Source organism: Chrysochloris asiatica, unplaced genomic scaffold, assembly GCF_000296735.1.
Source record: "Chrysochloris asiatica unplaced genomic scaffold, ChrAsi1.0 scaffold00054, whole genome shotgun sequence".
NCBI lineage: Eukaryota > Metazoa > Chordata > Mammalia > Afrosoricida > Chrysochloridae > Chrysochloris > Chrysochloris asiatica.
Genome location: NW_006408572.1, coordinates 1190816 through 1211806, shown reverse-complemented (window position 1 = coordinate 1211806; position 20991 = coordinate 1190816). Strand labels below are relative to the sequence as shown.

The 20991-nt window shown below is 46.1% G+C and overlaps 1 protein-coding gene across 2 annotated transcripts in view; it reads right to left on the bottom strand.

The window, feature by feature from the left end:
* NXN (nucleoredoxin) overlaps positions 1 to 20991 on the bottom strand; it is a 220608-nt gene that overhangs the window by 8318 nt on the left and 191299 nt on the right. For both annotated transcript variants that reach the window (XM_006863212.1, XM_006863213.1), the window contains exons 3-5: positions 20534 to 20667; positions 19788 to 19888; positions 17353 to 17459 (exon numbers count right to left, since the gene is read on the bottom strand). In XM_006863212.1, coding sequence (XP_006863274.1) covers positions 17353 to 17459; positions 19788 to 19888; positions 20534 to 20667 — 342 coding nt within the window. The remainder of the gene's footprint in view (positions 1 to 17352; positions 17460 to 19787; positions 19889 to 20533; positions 20668 to 20991) is intronic.

The following is a 20991-nucleotide window of genomic DNA, read 5'->3' as shown; positions in this document are numbered from 1 at the left end:
AAATTTTAAACCATTCAGTGTTCCTATGTTGTGTTCGAACAACTATACAGTGGGTCTAAAATCTAACAAGATGGTGTAGAAACACACGGGGACACTCATACACTTGTTGTTAGGCACACAAACCTGCACTAAATGAAAGTCCAGATTGATCAGAGTCCTCACACAGCCTTGGGGACTGACCACCAGGAACACCCTAGGACCCTGTGAAGGAGAAGCCTGGGGTAGGGGACCCCTCTCCAGGAGGGAGGCAGTGCTCCCTCCTCACAGACCCCAGCTCTGCTCCTCAGCATGCTACAGGAACATTACAGAGTGCTCCCACCAACTACACATGCTGCCAAACAAAAGCCTCAAATGAAAAGTCACGGAAAACACCAGTCTAGATGAGAGTTTTCTTTGGGCTTTCTACCCGCTGCCCTTGTCCTCCTCCAGCCAGGGTTAACGCCCCTCAACCTCAATCCCACTCAGCCTCAGTCCTGCCTCTGGGGACACTTGTCTCTCAGAGCAGCTAGTCCCCTCCCCACTTCAGATGCTGCTCCTCCCCAGAGTGTCCAGTGCCTGAATTTTATATGGGCCAATGAAAGCCTGAGCCATTTAATATTTATAGATTCCAAATCACTGTGTCGGTAATTTGCTCCACTGACATTTCATTTCTCTGTGGGGTGGATGGCGCGGTACTAGAAATATAGCTCTGGTATATGGTAACCTACCGTGGCAGCCGACACAGCGAGTGTGGCCACTGGGGACCTGTCTTCAAAAGGAATAAACGAATCCATTATGTTCACACCTATTAAGCGAGATGGCTTGCCGTGTGAGGGGACTGGTCCAGAGAGAAATGAGTTCCCAGGGACTGTGATTCCACCTCATCACACACAAACACGCACAGCTGAGACTTGTGGGGGGCTGGGGGCCCAACAACCACTCAGTGGCGAGCAGGGATCCCTGAGAAGTTCTGTATGGGCTGGGCAGACAAGAGACTAGCTGTTTCAAGCCTTATCCTAAAAGCTGCATTTTATCCCTGGGAGACCTGGGGCCCACATAAAGTACATCCTCATCCCTGTGGCTAGGAACCTGGGCTTGGGTCCCAGCTTCAAGGGGGTCCACTGCAGGATCAGTCATCTGGGGATGAGTGTCTCTGTGCTGTGACGCCCGATATGAGACATGCTTTGGCAAAATTCTTTAATCACAGAGTTAGTGTGTTTCTGAAATTGGGCAATTATCGCTGTTAAGTTGAACCAGAACATGCCCACTGCTGTGATTGGACACAGCAGCAGGTCTGTTGGGAGCCAGAACCTTGGATGCCGAGTTGGTCCGTGGGGGCCAAAAAAGTACAGAAAGTACAGGGAAGGAAAAGGAAAATCTGAAGGAAAAAAAAATCCCCAAATTCTGGCTTGGTGTCACTGTTTTTCTAAGAGAAGACTCTAAGCAGTCATTTTTGGTACCATGGCTGTAAACTCTCTCAAGTTGACTCCTGTGAGTAGTAGCCCCCAGCTTGCTGGTGAAGACAAGTCGTCAGCTGCTTTCTGCCTTGGGTCTTCCCCATGGCTACTCAAACGCATGATCCTCTCTGTATTTGGTGCACTGAGCATGGCACATGACTTTGGGGGAGGGGAAAATAATCCATGTCCACTGTGTCATGCTCCTCCCCATCACCTGATCACAGGGCAAGCTTGGCTCTGGAGCCCCAAGTATGTGCTTGCCTCCAGCAATGGATGAAGGGCCAGAAAAAGGAATTCTGCTCCACTGTTTGCTTGGTGCCAGACACAAGGCCACCACCTTGGTTCATCCTCATAACAAACAGCTCTGGGAAGGATGGTCCTCTCCACTTTACTGACGAGGTGGCTGAGGCTCAAAAGTGAAGTGATCTACCCAAGGTTACTCAGGCAGTGGGCAGTCAGCAGGGACAGCAAACCTCAGCCTGCCTGTTGTAAAAGCCTCTGCTTGCACCAGGCCACTGGCAATGAAAGGTCCACAGGTCTGTAACTTCCTGCATGGCTCAGTTCCCTCAGCTCTCCTTCCCCAAGGCTGGGGACACAATAGTTCCTTCCCTCGTACCATCAAGCATTCCCTTCTCTTCACCACCTGGAGAAAGGCTTTCCAAAGCAGGGACTTCTAACGGGCAAAGAGGGCAAAGCTGCTAACGGGAAACTGAAAGGGAATGGACACTGTCTAATAGATGCCTTTGTATTAAGTTACTTCCACGCCAGCAAGGAGCTTCTCTAGAGGGAATGAAAAAGGAGTAGCTCATCTGTGCTTTGCTTTGAACTTGTCATTGGTTTTGCAAGCTTGGAAGTTTGTGGGGAGAAGTGCAGTTAGAAGTCTAAGGAAAACCCAGGAAAGTCATTTTATTTCTTTGAGTCTCTGTTCCCAAACAATTGTAAAACAGGAATAATGGTTTCCTCTCGTCTTTGTGTTTTGTGAGGAATGAATAAGAGAATAAATGTAAAATGCTTCTTAGCTGAAGATGCCTAGAATCAATTAGTCCAATGAACTATTGGAACACTTGAATACCAGCCTCCGAGATCCTGAGATTAGAAGAACTAGATGGTGCCCCCCTGCCATTACCAACTGTTCTGAAAGGAATCAATGTGAACCAAAACTCAAAATCATAAACCACAGGAGGAAGTGGATAACGGATATTACGTGGAGGGGACTGCAATCACTGAAGTGAAATAAAGTGTCTAATTTGTTGAATGTAAAACTGATGATTTGCTCTGTGAAACTTCACTCCATTCACAATAAAAAGCAAATTAAAAAAAACAAACAAAAAAAGCTTCTTAACAAAGTGCCTGGTCTATTAATTAGTAACCAGACTCCAAACCAAATCCATTGCCATGGAGTCAGTTCTGACTCATGGAGCCCCCTCATACTTCAGAGTTGAACTGCACTCTACAGGGTTTCCAAAGGCTGTGATCCTTCTAGAAAGGCACCTGTGTAGTGCAAGCAGTTTGCAACTTGCTGCTAATCTACAGGCTGGTGGTTCAAGCCCACCCAGCTGCTTCAGGGAAGAGAGACCTGATGAACTGCTTCTATAGAGATGACAGACACGAAAACCATCTGGAGAGTTCTGGTCTACCCCATAACACGAGCTGAGAGTGGCTCAAAGGCAATGGATTTGGTTATTTAAACTTTAGAAGCCTTTCTTCCATGATGCAGCTAGGTGAATTCAAACTACTAGCTTTTTAGTAAGTGTTGTTATGTGCCGTGGAGTCGGTTCCAACTCATAGCAACCCTGTACAGGGTTTCCGAGGCTGTAAATCTTTATGGGAGCAGAAAGCCTCATCTTTGTCCCACGGAGCAGCTGCTAGTTTTGAACTGCTGCCCTTGCGGTTCACAGCCCGATTTATAACTACTATGCTACCTAGTAAGTAGCTGAATATAAACCATTGGTGCTACCCAGGGATCTTGGCTTATAGTTAAGTGCTCCATAAATTTTAGCAGTTATTACAAATAAGCTCATTTTTAAAAACCCTCATGAAGTTGATTATCTGGCCCATCGGAAGCCAGCAGTACCAATGGCTGATGTCTTGCTCTGGTGAGCAAACAGAACCTCCCCAACTGGATGGAAGAAGCTAAAGAAACACAAGACAAAGACAATGCCAGTGGCTGTAGGGAGGGTCCCTTGGACTTGCAGCAACAGTTTACTGGCTCACAGGGTGAGGTTGACACTTCTTTACTACCCTACCCCAACCTGAACTGCTGCTCTTTGTTCCTACAGGGGACTTCAGATCCAAATCCTGTCTGGTCCCCTGCTCTGGGGTGTTGGGCCAGGCCACAAGCAATGCCCAAGAATCCTTTTCACCATTTCTCTCAAAACCTAGAGGAGTAGAAACAAGGTCTAAGAAGTCTACTGGTTTTCTCCTGGGAGGAGCCCCAGAGAATCATTTGAGAGCCCTGCAGACTAGGAGGTCCTGCAGTTTAGTTTGGTTGCTTTTCTAGGGCCTGGGAAACAGAGTTTTGAAGGAGGTGGAGGACCTGGGGCAGAGAGCTGCAAGCCTTCCACCCCCTGGGAAAAGTGAAGGAGGGGTTGGGCAAGTTAGTCACCGAAGTAATTCTTTCTGTATCTAGACTGCAACCTGACCTGAGGGGGTTAGGAATAATAAATACCCAAGGGAGTTGGAAGTTGGGAGGACACATAGGAGAAAAGGCAAACCTCAGTGCAAGAAGACCAGCAGGAAAGAATACTATGCAATCCTGAAAATGGTCACGATGAAGTCTGTAGCAACATGGAAAATGTTTGCAATACACCATTACGTAGGAAGCACAGAATTCACCATTGGGGTATGTAGACAATGATTACAAGTACTTGAAAGTATGTATGCGTGTGGACAGAGACCAAAAGGGACTCAGAAAAGTGAAAACAGTTGTGCTGGTAAGGCAGGAATGTAGGTGAGATAGAAGTATGTCTATACTTTCTTAAACGGTATTCAAATACATGCATTAATGTAAAATAAAGAATCAAGCAAGAACTGAAGGGCAATGGGGGGTGGGGGAAGCAGGGATGGCAAACAGGAAGCATGCCTTGACCAAATCAACTGCCAGATTCTGTCCATAGATCCCTCATGACTCCCTCCAAATTTCTCTTGCTTAGAGAGCCGAGGGAAGGAAGAACGCAGAAGGCAGCTGGTTTGGGCGGTGAAGCTAGGAGAAACCCAAAGAAACAAAGGAGTGGGCCTGGCCTACTTGAACTTGGCCAAAAAGCTGTGTAGGCTCATGAAGGTAGCTAGAAATGTGAAGGAAGACAGTTAGGACAACACACTTGAAAGACAGAAAAACTGGAGACCAACAAAGTGTCCATCCACAGCGAAACAGATACACTGTGGTCCAGTTAGACAACAGAACACTTTTCAGTACAGAAAACAAAGGAGCAGGACATCAATGCCGACACAGATAAACCTTGAAACCATCCTGTTAAGTGAAAAGAACAAACTGTAGAAAGATGTTCCAGCAGGTTAGCATTTATGTATGTGTCTAAAAACCACCCAGAGAGCAAAACTCTATATTACACGGAGATTAGTGTATATGAGCACAGACTGGGAAGGTATACATCAAATCTAGGGTGGTGTTTCTCCCAGGAGGGGAGGGAAGGAGAAAAAGGCACCACAGAAGCATACAAGGACCCCCACTGTTGTCTATAAGACTCCCACTTATTTATATTCTAAAAACTTAAAGCAAAAATGTCAATTCTGGGGGGTGGACACATGGGTTCTTGCTGCATTATTTTCCATCATTTTCTGGTTTTCTTATTTTTTATGTTCTCAAAATAAAGCAAAACAGAACACTGAAGCCAGCCATCAGCAGGTGCTGAGGTGACCCCCAGGCCAAGGAAAGACATCCCCCGACGTAGGTAAGGCAGTCCCAGCACCCCACCTGCCTGTACCAGCCTTTTAAATACTGAGCTCTTTCTATACTAAAGCATCAGAATCGGTCTCTTGCCTTCTATGAATTGAAAAATCCCAGCTCTAACTAGCTTATATATATATATACATGTAAAACAGATTCTGTCTCAAATCCATATTTTTGAAATTAGCAGATCCTTCTTTTTTTTTTTGGAAAGAGGGTAAAGAAGGTAGAGAAAGGAGAGGAATATAATTGTTGTTGTTGTTAAGTGCCGTCGAGTCAGTTCTGACCCATAGCGACCCTGTACAGGGTTTCCGAGGGTGCAAATCTTTACGGGAGTAGAAAGCCTCATCTTTCTCCCGCGGAGCAGCTGGTAGTAGGAGACAAGAAATCAAGAAATGAAGAGAAACACCAGCAGGACAAGGAAAGGAGCACAGGGAAGCAGAAAATCTCTAGATTCTGGAAGAGCATCGAGTTGCCCTCCTCAGGTGTGTCCAACCTAAGGCTGCTCTCCATCATCCAGCCCTTAGGCTGTGCGCCTCCCAATCAGCTGGGGACAGGGAAGCAAGGGGCTAGGGCCCCTAACCCAAGAGAGAAAAGGGGCACCAAGCCTCCTTGCAAAGAACACCATGTTCCCTGACAGCCGTGGATTAGTTAGACAATTGCTAATGGGATTTGCCTTTTGCCAAATGTGTCTAAACAGGTTCTTTAGAAAGGCATTTTTAAAAAGCTTAGCAGGCTGCTAATTCCCCTGTATGCATTAAGCGCTGGGAGTAGGGAGGCCTTATGACTCAGGGTAACCCAGTTACTCCCATGAAACAAAGGGACTGGATGAAGGTCAAAGGCCAGGCACTCGGCATTGCTAGGACCTGGTGAGCCCGGGACAACTGCTGGTTGACACAGTCCCAGCACCCAGATCTCCACCAGCGGGAGCAGCCAGCTCGGGACAAACTCCTCCGGGAGGCTACAGCTGATGCTGCCATGCTGCGAAAGGATCACGTCAAGGGGTATGGTCTCAAAATGCAGAGCCTTCCACCCCCACCCCAACAGACATGCGCACACAGGATGCCTCCTCTACCATGCTGGGGATACTCAAAATTCAGGAAAGTATGAGCCAAGATGCTCACTGGATTCTGGGCCCCTTTGTATAGATAGGTGGCTTTCATCAGAGCCTCTCAGACCACACATGGGAAGCTCTATCCTCAAGGGCTTCAATACACAAAGTGATGTCAGATCAAGGCACTCCCTCACTCCAGGGCACAGAGACAGGCCAGGGTGGCGGTGACTCTCCTTGGGTGTAGACCAGGGAATGTCTGGTGCCACTCTATGGAAAAAGTACCTTCACTGGAATGCTTTTGGGTAAGACAAAGTGGAGTGAGACCGAGAGCATTGAGAGAGAGCCCCAGGGTGCCCCAGAGCAGCCTCCAGGGGTTGGCTGAAGACTGGTGGTGGTGATGGTGATGGTTCCGACTCATAGCGATCCTGCATAGGGTTTCTGAGGCTGTAAATCTTTATGGGAGCTGAAAGCCTCATCTTTCTCCCACAGAACAGCTGGTAGTTTCGACAGTCTGACTTGTAACCACTACGCTACCAGAGCTCTATAGTCTTAAACCGAAGTGATCCCTGCACTGACCCCCGTGGTGTATGTGTGTGTGTGTGTATCCATCCATCCATGTTGTTTTGAGTGCTGTTGAGCTGGCCCCTGGCTTAGGGGGTCCATGCACAATAGGACAAAACGTTGCCTGTTCCTTCATCATCATGACCAGTTTTACGTCACACCCTTGTGATGCAGATGGTTTTCACTGGTTGATTTTTGGAAGTTGATCATTCAGCATCATAAAACATGCAAGCCCCCACTGACAGGCTGGTGGTGGGTGCCATGAGGAGCCTGGCCAGTAACTGAAGTAGGGTCTCTCATATGGCAGGTAAGAATTCTACCATGAAACCACCACTGCCCCGAGACATATATTCATATAAATATATCAGTCAAATGACATGTTGTACCCACAGAATCATACAAAGCTCAGAAATATTCAGGATTCAATAAAAAATACTTGTAAGAGTTTTGTGATGCAGTTACGAGTATGAAAGAATATATAATTGCTTCAAGTTCAAAGATAAATAGAGCTAAATTAGAGACATTTAAATTTCTTCCCACCCACTCTTGAACAGTTGATTCTAACTTATAGCAGCAACTGTCTGACTATAGGACAAAGTAGAACTGCTCTATAGGGTTTCCAAGACTGTAAAGGAGCAGACAGCTTCATCTTTCTCCCTCAGTGCAGCTGGTGTGTTTGAACCACCAACCTTTTGGTTAACACCCAAATGCTTAACCCATGGTGTCACCAAGGTTCCTTTACATTTCCTTAGAGGCAAAGAAAAGTGGCTTGGGAAGGAGTTTCTGGCTAGAGTGGAGAAGATGGTAGTGCTGGAACCAAGAAATTCTGGTGGAACAGTCGCTAAGAGCTCGGCTGTTCATCGAAAGGTCAGTGGTTCAAACCCAGCAGCTCCTCATGGGAGAAAGAGTCAGAAGGCTGCATCTGTATAGCTGACAGCCTCAGAAACCCTATGGTGCAGTTCTACTATAGGGTCGTTATGAGTGGAATCGATTCAACAGTAACAGGCAGTACTAACACCAGGACTGTGGACTGCAAGGGCTTTGAAAGTGACGAGGCCATCCTATTGGGAGGCAAGGGTAAGAGTACTGTAAATAAGACTAAAAACATGTCCTAAATGCTGGACAAATATAAACTTGATGAGCTGAGAAGCAACCTCCAAAATGCTTGGAATGATATGTTTATTTCCTTAATGTTGTTGTTGTTGTTAAGTGCCGTCGAGTCGGTTCCGACCCATAGTGACCCTATACAGGGTTTCTGAGGCTGTAAATCTTTACGGGAGCAGAAAGCCTCATCTTTCTCCCACGGATCAGCTGGTAGTTTCAAACTGAGGACCTTAAGGTTCGCAGCCCAATTCGTAAGCACTACGCTTCCAGAGCTCCTTATTTCTTTAATAAGCAAGCATATTTCAAACTCAGGAATTGGAGTCCTTTGGTGATACAAATGGTTAAGCACTAGGCTATTAACTGAAAGGGTGAAAGTTCGAGTCCATCCAGAGCACCTCTGAAGAAAGGCCTGGCAATTGACTTGTAAAAAATCCGCCACTGAAAACACTATGGGCACAGTTCTACTCTGACACAAATGGGATTACTAGGCATCAGAACTGACTTGAGGGCAACTGGTGGTGGTAAACAAAGAAATATGAGTCCAACTTGTAGTATTAATGGTTTGTGGGTCAAGGAAACTGCATATTGGGTATTTAAACTCATTATTTGTATTTGCTTAAGAAAATGTGACTGATTAGAGTAGCAGGTTGGCCTCAAGCAATTGACTCAGATTTGTGACTTTTAAGCTGAAATTTTGTAACAGCACTGTTCCAGTTCAGAGAACTCCAGGATTTCTACATTTATATACTTATTTTCTAGCTAACATACTTAGGGGAGCATGGTGGGTCCATGCAGGAATCACTGGACTATGAACCACAAGGTCCAAGCAAGTTTCGAGCCCACCAGTCACCCCACAGGACAAAGATAAGGCTTTCTGCTCCCACAGAGATTACACAGGGTTACTATGAGCTGGAACCACACTAACAACAACATACTTAAGGACTTCAAAACACTCTGTTTGTCTTTCTGATAAATAAAAGTATTTAAAACGGTTTAAACCTACAAATTCAGTTTAAAATGTTGAAAGGCATTTAACTAAGTGGGTAAGTGGGTCCAAATATTAATCAAAGACACCCCCCCCAATAGGAAGTTACTAAAATTTCCAAGGCATATAAACAGAATTGCAAGATTCAAAAATCAACATTAGAAGCTTTATTTGTATTTTAGTGACTCAACTATAAATGTTCAAACCACAGTAAACTCCTGAAGGATCTTTCTAATTGATAACAGTCTCCCAAGAAACTCACCTTTGCCAGCATACAACACAGGTGAGTCTGAGTGGGGGTGAGGGTGGGAACGGGGGAGGCTGCCCCAGGCTGATGCACTGGAGAAGTAAAAGCCAGGTGAGGGGAGGCTGACAGCTCAGAATAGGGCTCCTGTGACAGGGAGTGGAGGCCAACGATGCCTGGCTTTCCTGCTTGGACCTCACTGGTGCTGGATCAAAATCTTCCAATTCAGGAAGCCCGGAGGGACCTTGGGGAATCCTCAGGTCAATGCCCCTTTTCAGATGAGGAAACAGAGGCCCATGAAGGGAAAGTGGCTCATGTGAGGTATAATACATCTGCTTAGTGGGCGAGAGGAGGCTGAAAGCCCTGTCCTGTGTTCTTTCTTCCTAGCTCTATCTCTGATCAGGAGCAAAGCCTGGGGTCACTAGGAAGATATCTGAGGGTGGAGGCACAGCTAGGTGGCCAGTATCTGCCTGGGCACTCCTACTGTCCTGCCTGCTTCCCTGGGGCACAATGCCAGGTACATGGCAGCTGGCATAATGCCAGGTACATGGCAGACATCCAAGTATATATACTGAAGAAGAGCCTACCCAAACAAGAAAGGAAAGAAACTGCTAAAATGTAAGTCCCATGAGGTCAGGGACCTGTGTGTTTTCAGTTCTGGATAGAAAAGCACTTGGAATACAAAAGGCACACAGTGACATTCTGTTGAATAAGCACATGAGCTGGAGTCCCTGGTGACCTCTAAGAGGTCAGCTGCAGCTCAGTGCAGGGGCTGGAAGGACAAGAGATGAAGTCACAGCACGAGCTCCATGAGGAAAGGGGCAGTCTCTTCACTGGCCTGGGGTCTGATACTATCACAAGGCGTAGCCACGGGAGGAGATGTGCTGGTGTGTGCTGAGCGATGGATGAGGAGGCGGAGACAGCAGGAGTGTTGTCTGAGGCCTTTGATACTTGGGAGAAAAACAGATAGGATGCAACCCTGCTCCTGAGGGTTTCCGAGGCTGTACGTCTTTATGTGAGAGCAGACAGCCTCAGCTCTCTCTCACAGAGTGACTGGAGGGTTAACCCATGAAACCACCAGGGCTCCAAATAGGCAAGAAAGAAAAGGAAAACAGAGAGGAGGCAAGAACAAGACTCCAGAAGAACAAAGGCAGAAACTTCTGCTGACTGAAAAGAAAAACAGGGGCTGGGGAGACACACAGACACTCTGCATTAGGAAACCTGAGGAAGTAACAGATGTGCCCTGCTAGAAAAGAGGGAAATGGAGATAACACCAGACAGCTGGCCAGAGTTCCACAAAGCAGGGGTTTCCACAGAGGACTGAGGTGGGATGTCATGGAGGTTGGAAGAGGAAGATGGAAAAAGGGTGAGTTGGCCGTTGTCGGGGAAGCCAACAGGGAGAAGACCTCAGTCCGTGGTCATGGAGTAAGAGACAGCCAACCCCATCACCCTGCTTCCTGGGCACTCCTGCCCCTCTGTCTCCCAAACAGGCTGTGAATTTCCTCTACCTTCTTGTTTTGGTAAGCAGAGGCAGTGGGCTACAAAAACTCATCTGATTGCATACTTGTGAGAACAGACTGGTAAAAACAATATCAAATGTGGCATAAGAACTTAGCAAGAACATACACCTCCACTCCACACCAGACCCCTAATGCCCATGGGTATAGACTCTTCAAAAAGTAACATTAGCAGAAAATGCTGTGTGACCCCTTGAGGCACGGAGATCAGCCCTAGGCTACAGAGGCTGCAAGGCCACCTACCTTGGAGCCCGAGGAAGCAGTGTTCCTCTCCCAACAGGTGGACTAGCCTCGAAGCATGTCCACTGGGTATGCCCAGCACCGAGCTCAGCCTGAGGCCTGGTCACAGTATGTGCTCCGTGTGTCCACGAGAATTATCAGTGAACAACCTGTCTCTGGATTTCTCCTCTAGTCTATCTTAGTTATCCAGTGCTGCTCTAGCAGAAATACCATAAGGGGTGTCCTTAATGAACAGAAATGGATTTTCTCACAGCTTAGGAGGCTAGTAGTCCAAATTCAGGGCATCAGCTCTTGGGGCAGGCTCTCTGTCTGCTCTGAGGGAAAGGCCCTGAGTTTTTTTCAGCTTCTATTCCTCGGTTCCTTGGCGATCATGCGGTGTGTATCTTCTTCCTTTGGGCTCTCTAACTTGCTTCCTTGATCTGCTCTTTCAAATCTCAACAGAGATTGACTTAAAACACACCCTACACTAATTACTGCCCCATTAACATAACAAAGAAAACCCATTTCCAAATGAGGCATAATTCAATCCAAAATGTGCTGTTGTTGTTACATGTCATTGAGCCGGTTCAGACTCACAGAGATCCTGGAGAGGGTTTCCAAGGAGTGGCTGGTAGATTTGAACCACCGACCTTAAGATCCAGTGCTTATTCTACAGTGCCACATCAGGACTCTATAACATAGTCTAGTTCAAATGTCACTACTGCATTGATCTCCCCTTAATTCCTTAATCAAAACTTTCAAAAGGGTCCCAAAGTCAAAGGGTCAAGTTCAAGGACTTCATGATGGCCCTCCATGGAGTGGCATCATCAGACTTACTGCCCATTCTGCCCAAGAGCACAGCACGCTACTCTGGTCTTCACCCTAGAAGGTTCCAACCCCACTCAATTGTCAGGTCCTGCTCCAGAGCCACCTCCTCCAGGAAGCCTGGCTGGCTTGACAGCTCCAAGCCAGCATCTCTTCTGAACTCACATGATTCCATTGTGTGGCCCTTCACTGAATGCTGCCATGAGACAGATCCTATGTTGCTGTTCTGCACTCTCATATCTCAGCAGGCTTCAGTGCATCTCTGGCTTTAAAGGGCCAGCGGTAGACAGAATGAGAACTAGCTGATAGCGTCTGACAGGTGCTTGCAGTAATGAGTCTTGGTGCTTAGTCTAAAAAGAGTAAGTAGCAGTCAGCAGAAAACTCTAAGCTAGGGAGAATTGGAGGAAGCAGGAGATGGGGGCTGGAACAGTAGTCAGAGCCAGGCGAGGAGCTAAGAGAGCCTAGCACAGATGGCGGGGAGTGTACACCATGGAGCCAACAGATGAGGAAGGGCCAGCAGGGACCAGGTGCAGGGCTGGGTGGCAAAGGACTTTCTGGGCCTGGGCTGGGTTCTGGATGAATCTCACATTCTTTTAGTGTGGCTTGGCTGGTGGGCTACTGCCTGCCCTAGGACAGGGCCTCTTCAGATGAACACTCAGATTCTCAACTGAGGGCTCCTTGAAGTTGGGACCACAAAATATTTCTCATCCACACATGGCCAGGCCCTTAGAGGTTACGCCAGATGCATGAGTCTCTGCAAAGTCTTGCTCCCCAGTTGTGGCTGCTCTCTTTCTGACTGCCTGGGCCACACCTAGCAACTGCGGCTCCTGCTGTCTGTAATATTTATGCGTTTACAGTTGGAGAAGCAGAAAGCAGATTTTCTTTCTCTGCCTTCTGAGGACAGGCATAAAACTACCAATTTCATGTTTTGGGTGTGCCTTGCCAGCGTTTGATGGGCAGGTCTTCTCTAGTCTTTGCAGCACTGTCCAAACACCTTGTTTAATAGTGAAGTTCTCGAGTTCTCCTCCTGCTTTCTCTGCCCCCTCCCCACCCATCTCTCAGAGCATCTCGAAGCACAGCAAGGGCACAGGCTGACACGCCAACTGGGTATGCATCATAAAGGTTGTCCTTTGCTAATTGTTTTAGGTGACCCCACCACACCCTTAGCATTGCAATGTGGGTTAATGCGCTGGACAGTAATGAATAAAGAAGACAGTAGAAGAACCAATGTATTTAATTAAGGTTATGGTGATGGATACTGAAAGTACCATGGACAGCCAAAAGAACAAACAAATTTGTGTTGGAAGAAGCATAGCCAGAATGCTCCTTAGAAGCGAGTATGGCGAGACAAGACTTCATCCCTTGCACTTTAGATCTATTATCAGGCAGGACCCGTCCCTGGAAAAGGACAATGTGCTTGAGAAAGTGGAAGATCAGCAAAAGAGAGGACGACCCCCAACAAGATGGACCGACATAGTGGCAGCAGGAACAGTCTCAAACACTGTGAGGACAGCATAGGACCGGGACGTGTTTCATTCTGTTGTGCATGGGGTCACTATGTGTTGGAACTAACAAGATGGCACTAAACAATAACAAACAGAGGTAATCTTGATAGATTTTATCAAAGGACGCAGGATGATCATGGGGTTTACTAGGAAGAAGTTTTAAGAAAAGGAAAAACAGCATTTGTGAGAAAAAAGCCAGGAAAGTTGCTCTGAGGAATGCACCTGCTCATTCTTCAAGGGTAGCATGAGTGGTCCCGCAAGAATTTCAGTGGGAAACCTTTCCCCATCCACCCAACAACCCTGATCTTGCCTCTTTAGTCTCCTTTTTGTTTCTCAAACTTGAAGAACAAAGGGGCACAATTTGAGTTTCATGAAGATGCCAAGTGGTTGTTTTGATATGGTGTAAGTTGAAGAGCACAGAATTCTTCCAGAAAGGGTTAGAGAGATGGAAACACCACCTTCAGAGGTGCACAGACCTAGGTGGAGAGTATGTGGACAAAGAATAGCTTCACAGTTTGAGATTTCTGTTTAACAAAGATCTGTTTATCACTTTGTGTGGTGCTGCAGGATAGTGCACTGGACTGCAAGCTCAGTTTGAACCACAAGGTAGGCAGTTCAAACCTCACCAGCCATACCTCAGAAACTCTAGACAGAGTCACTATGAGCTGGAACCGACTCAACAGCACATAACAACAAGAACATCATCATTTTGTAGCAATACTTTTTGATTTATCCTTGTATATACTTGTGGGTGTAATCCCATTCACCTTAAAAACAGGTGTCAGTTTTAAGCACTGATACAAAATGACATTTATTTGACCAGCACTTTAAATTCTGACAGATGTCAACACACTTAGCTCTTTAATTGTTTCTCAACATAAATTTCTTCATCCTGTCTATTCAAGGGCAGCACTGGATTGCCTGTCTTGTTTGTAATTTTCCAAGGGGCTTAGCACAGCAAGCACTGGGCAGTGTGGTGGGAGCTCAATAGAATCCTACACGCTAAATCTACGCCACCTTTTTGTTCACAAAGGACTTCAGAAGGCTTTCTAATAAATGCATGATATGTAACCCAATAAAAGCAGATGAAAATATCACCCTGAAAGAAAACAAGGAAGGAAAAGCTAGGACCAAGGTTACACACACACATGACAAGTTCTGAGAACATCACTAAAGGGGTGACAAATTCAGCTCTGAGCTCTATAGTGGTTTAAGTAAAGAAATAATTGTGATCTATGATGAAATTCAAACTGTACAAAAGATTAAAAAACAAAACCTCACCCACCTTTCAGGAGAAGGTGTAGGATACACACTGGACAGCCAACTGAAAGGTCAGTGGTTCAAATCCATCAGCTGTTCTTTGGAAACCACTATAAACGGTTGCTGTGAGTTGGGACCGAATTGATGGCACTTAACAACAAATTGCTTACAAGCAGGATTTCTAAGTGAAAGTTTTTGTTGATTTTTAAGGCTTTTTATGCATTTACTAGGAGTCCTGGTGTGGCACTATAGGATAATCACTGGACTGTGAACCAAAAGGTCGGTGGTTCAAACTCACCAGCTGCTCCTCAGAAACCTTATATAGGGTAACTATGAGTCAGAACCAACTCAATGACACTTAACAACACACAACATGCACATGCTAAATATCTTTCCAGAAAGGCTGTGCTGATGCACTCTAACTAGTAATTTGTTCTCTTTCGCATATGGGCCAAGAGGAATGAGGTGTTGGGAAGAGGATGCAGTTCTTTGCAAATGAGATAAATGCAAATCCAGTGTTTTCATCTATAAACCATGAACGCAAACTACAATAGTAATTGTATTTATACTGACAATAGGAGCCCTGGTGGTGCTGTGGGTTAGGCGCTGGGCTGTTAATTTCAGAGTCAGCTGCTCCTCAGGAGAATGATGAGGCTGTCTGTTCCCATAAAGATTTGCAGTCTTGGAAATCCTAAGTAGGGTTGCTATGAGTCGATGGCAGTTGGGTAGGGAGAGCTCAAGGATCCCTGGTGGTGCAAAGGTTAAGCATTCAGCTACTAGCTGAAAAGTTGGTTATTTGATGCATAGATGCCATGGACGAAAAACTAGGCAATCTGCTTTCATAGAGATTCCAACCTAGAACACAGTTCTCCTCTGTCAGAAGGAGTTGTTGTGAGTCTAAATCAACTCAATAGCATGTAACAACAGGGACAGCTGTTTTCCTATGAAAGATAATTGCTTTTTTTTTTTGCCAAATATGATACTATTGTTTGCCTTAGTCTAACCTTTTTGACATCCAAAAAGTTATCAATTTTAGGTAATAAAATAAATCTTGTTTCTTTTTTCTGAGTTAACCTGTCAATAAACAACATTTTTCTAAGTGCCTTCTGTGTGCCAGGCATTGTGCTGGGAATTGGATTATAGTAAGGAATAAACAGATTTGGTCCTCAGTAATGATGGGACCAAGAGTCTGATGAGAAAGAAAAAAAGGATGCTTGCTAAATGACTTTATAACTTTAACAGCAACAACAATAACAATGAACTATGACTTTTTGAATGCTTCGAAGTCCTGATGTGGTGCTGTACGATAAGCCTTGGTTTGCTAACTGTAAGGTCGGCAGTTCAAACCCGCCAGCTGTCCGCTCCTCAGGAACCCTATACAGAGTCACTATGAGTGGGAACTGATGAAGGCACTTAACAACAATGACAACAATGTTTCAAGCACCTGAGTTAGGTGCTGGCACTGCGGAATCATTTCCTGAGAATAAATTCCTGCCAGCTGGGAATTTGTAGGGACCCTGAGTTACATAAAACCGGATATAAATAAGTCCTTAACTTTCACAAACATCCTATGAAGTTGAAACCTCCCAAGCTTACTGAGAAAACAGAGAGGTTAAGTAAACTGTTCATGGTCACACAGCAGGTGGTAGGGCTATGCTGTTGGTGGACTAGGGTGGTGTTCTCAGTAAGGGTAGAAAGAAATCAGGCAGGACACAGTACCACAGGTTAAGTTCCAGGAATACTAAGTTCAGACCAGGCAGGACTGTTGACATTCTTCTTGGGCTGTACCTTTAAGATGGCCTCCAAGCATGCCCAAAAAGCCAGGCTATGTGGCCATATGAACACAAACACACACAGAGATTGGCTAGGCAGGCTGGGAGAGACCAGAGCATGACTTGGTCTTGGTAAGTCTTGGTAAGGGGAGAGACACAGTAAAGGTGTCTGCTGGTGTGGAAGGGGAGACCCAGGAGTGTGTCTGTATTGCCAAAAGGACCAAGATGGAAATCCATGCTTCTCTGAAGAGGCGGGGCACAGTCACATCTTTTGGAGCTAGCCAGGAGGTAGTATTCTTGCTAGAAAGAAACTAGGTTAACTCATACCAGCCAGTGAAGTGTTTTACCAAGAAAAACCTGGCTGGGTGAAGGTTTGGAAGGAAGCAGTCACACACTACAGAACAGGAATGCAGCTTGCCTCATTAAGAGTCATCATTTCTGAGAAACACCCTGGTTATTAGGGTTTCAAGTTGTAATGTTAATAGCCTTAGGAAATAAATTTTCTCACTAATACCCAGTCAGCCCTCACAATTGGCCTTCACTTTATCCAGTTAATGATCCCAGCTATTCTCTGAAGCAGAGACTTATTAGCACCATTTTGCAGATGAGGCAATGAGCCTGCAAGCCCCCGGGGGGATAGAGCCAAAGATCCTTCTCAGGTCTGCTTGACAATAAAAAACTGTGGGGTGGGGTTCAGGCCTAAGCCACCTCCCAGGTCTCTTGGGAACCTGTGTTCCATGGGCTGAGCACCCCAGAGCACTATGCAGAGTGTGAGAAGTAGTTGTTCTACTAGGGTAAGACCTTTTCTGAAAACAGCTTCACTGAGTATAATTTACATACCGTAAAATTCACTTCCAGTCAGTTTTCAGCATGAGCACTCATGGGAGTAAAGATGGCTGCTAAAGAAAGGCCCAAGAGGTGGTAAGCCATGACGAGCAGGTCTCTGAAGTACCCCAGGAAGCCTACCTTGAATTCCATACAGCCGGTTGAGGCGTGACCGTCGAGCCTCATCGGTATAGGGGACAGCGAGCCAGGGCATCTCACTGAAGTACTGCTTGAAGGATTCCTCTGACCTATAGAGACAGATACATATACAAGTCTCTCTCACCCTCAGTGGGTGTCCCTCACCTCCCACCGAGCTGTCTACAGGCCTCTACAGATGCCAGCTTTCTAACTATCATATCCTTGGACACCAGGTTATGGGAGTGTGCTACTCCACCCATTCTAGCTTTTGTCAAGAGGCAAACACCTGCACATAAGAGGTGGCTCTCCAACTGAAGTGCCAGGTCATTTCCATTGCCCGCTCTCCTGCATCCCACCAAATGAACCCATGTCCTGCTTTTCGTTTCTCAACCTGGACAGACCTTTCTTTTATAAGGTGTGCACGACCATACATTTATCCTAAGCATAAATAGGATGATTACACTTGTAGGAAACTCTTAAGGAAGATATATCTAACCTAGTGAGAGAAAACAGATGAGGAGTGGCTGGCCTGTGGTTTGGGTTCGATCTGGAGGGGTAGAGATTGACCAAGAAGAGGCATAAGGGAAGCTCTTGGTGATGGGAATGTTCTATACCTTGGATGTGGTAATGATTACATGGGTATGTGTATATACACACACATACACATATATGTTGTTGTTAAGTGCTGTCAAGTCGGTTCTGACTCATAGTGACCCTGTATAAGGTTTGTGAGACTTTAAATCTTCATGGGAGCAACAAGTTTCGTCTTACTTCCATGGAGCAGATGGTAAGCTTGAACCATGGACCTTATGGTTCACAGTCCAGTGTTTGTCTTAAGGAGTCATTGCGCTCCACATATATGTGTATGTGTGTGTATATGTTTGTATGTATGTATATATGTATGTTGTTAACTACTATCAAGTTGGTCTGACTCATAATGACCCTGTAATTGGGTTTCCGAGGAGCCGACCTTGTGGCTCAAACTGACCTTGCAGCCTAGTACATTATTCTGCAGTGCCACACCATATATATATGTTGATATATATATGTTGTTGTTGTTAAGTGCTGTCGAGTTGATTCCAACGCATAGCGACCCTGCACAGGGTTTCCAAGGCTGTAAATCTTTACTGGAGCAGAAAGCCTGATCTTTCACCCATGGAACAGCTGGTAGTTTCAAACTGTTGACCTTGAGATTCATAACCACTACGCTACCAGAGCTCCATATATATCATGTTTGGGAAGGAGGAAGGTCAGAGTAAAAGAGGAAGACCCCCAACGAGATGGACTGGCCAAGTGGCAGCATCGATGGACTCAAGCGTGGCAACAGTGGTGAGGTTGGTCCAGATCGGGCAGTGTTCTGTTCTGCTGTGCATAAGGTCTCTATGGGTCGGTACCGACTCGATGGCACCTAACAACAACATTTATACACACACAGACATATATATATGCATATATACACATACACACAAACACACACACGTATATATATATATATATATAAAGTTCATGGAACACTGAATTAAAAAATAATGGATTTTTTTCACGAAGTTTTTGAAGACCCACCATATATGTGTTTGTACATACATTTATGTCAAACACACAGAACACCTGAAACTTACATATTTTACACTATGTAAATTATGCCTCAATAATGGTGATTTTTTTTTTAAAGCTTTAAAAGTGGCCATTCTCCCCAGCATGCCTTCACACCGTCCACTCTCACATGCACGGATATGGCAGAGCTCTGGAACAGTCACTCCAGACCATGGCCCCCAACAGAGCCTGGGAAAGAGCACAAAATCCTCTCACTCAGGTGGCATCTTAGAGATCCTTCTGTGACCCAGTCACTGGTGAGATGTGCTTCCCAGTCCCAAAAGCTATGCTGCATGTGTCCATCCAACCCCCTCCCCCCCACACACACAGACTGGCCATTTGCTATTGGAGAGCAGAGTCGTAAGTGCCTGGGGCTGGGTCCGAATTGGGGCTGAGTTCTGAGATGAGGAAAGCTCACAGATGACAAAAGCTGCAAGAGGGCAAAAGGCAGCAAGTAGCCCAGCAGGCTGAAAGGTCCTGACTTCCTTTAGGAAGGATTTCTGGGCTTCTTGGTTTTATGCTTCCTCATCCATGTGCAACCAAGACAACGAACATGGCCATAACTAAGAAAAAAGGGCTGCATATTCGATCCAAGATAGGTGTCCAAACCCACTCCTCTCCCTACCTTGGTATTCTTCTATCACCATCCAAGAAGCTGGGCCCATCAGAAAAATGCATTCTACTCCCCAAACAACCCAGTATCGACAGCAAGGACAGCCTTCTCTTGACCTCTCTTCAGAAAATGACAGGAGTGTGTATGTGAACCATAATCTCAGCTATGTCTTCTCCCACAGGAAAGAAATGAGAAGGGAAGTCGTCCTTCGGGCTGAACCAGCACACCTTACCTGTCTGCACTCACAAAGATGATCTCAAATTTCTGGCCTGCCTCCTTGATCTTCCGGTAGGATTCCACCAGGACCCGGGTGAGGCTTCGGCAAGGGGGACACTGGAAGACAAGAGTGGGACCCTGCTGCGTTAAGCATCTTCTTTCCTAGCCATTAGCTATTAGAGACCAGGAGAGCTAGACTCAAGTAGAATTGGGGCAGCAAAACCCAGTTTACAAAAGAAGCAGGAACAAATTTCCTCTGTTAATGGCCAGCATCCAGCTCCTCCCACCCCAGACACTCCAGTAGGGAGGAGCCAAAACGAATCCCCTTAGAGACCATGAGAAGCTTCAACAGAAGGGGTTATGAGGAATGGCTTTTAGAGTAGCCAAAAAAGGCAATTTTCCAACAGTGGTGATCCTTGATAATATTAAGCACTATTGATAGCCACAATTCATCAGGCAGAGGAAAAGGCATTTATACCAACATTTGTTGTTAACTGCTGTCAAGTTGGTTCCGACCCATAGCGACCCTGTGTAGGGTTTCCGAGGAGTGACTGGTGAGCTTGAATTGCCGACCTCGCAATTCAAATGGCTTTGCAGTCTGGCGTATTAACCCACAGCACCACCCCAGGACTCCATACCAACACTGGGGCCCAGGAATTCTGTCCTGAGCAGTCACATCTCCAGAAGCTGACCAGAGCTGCTCTTGGTAACAACACGACTGCTTCCCTTGGTCTGGACACATGAGGGACCCAACAAACTCACCCAGTGTGCGGAGAAATAGACTCCCACATGAGACCCTTCCAGGCTGCTGCTCTCCAGGGATTGCCCGTTGTTTCTAAGTAAGGGTCCTGCAATGACTTCCCTGAAGGGTTTAGGTCCCCAAGGGAATTCCAGACCTGAAACAGATGACAGAGGGGGAGAATGTTAAGATTCTTCATCGTGGTCTCTGGCCCCAGGAGCCTCAGCGCTTCAGGGTATGACAACTTTATTCTCAGTATTTGTTAGCACATCTCTCTGCTCAGTTCTTGCTGCAGTGTCTGCAGCTAAAACAAAGAGATACTAGAAGAACTCATCCAGAGCAGAGCCCTACTGACCTTTAGAGCAACTGCTCCCAAAGCTGGAAGATCACACTGTATGCATCTCCCAGGGCACTTTTGTGAAGGACAGATATCCAGGCTGCACCCTGAGTCTTAAGCTTCAGGGACAAGGATAAGGAAAAG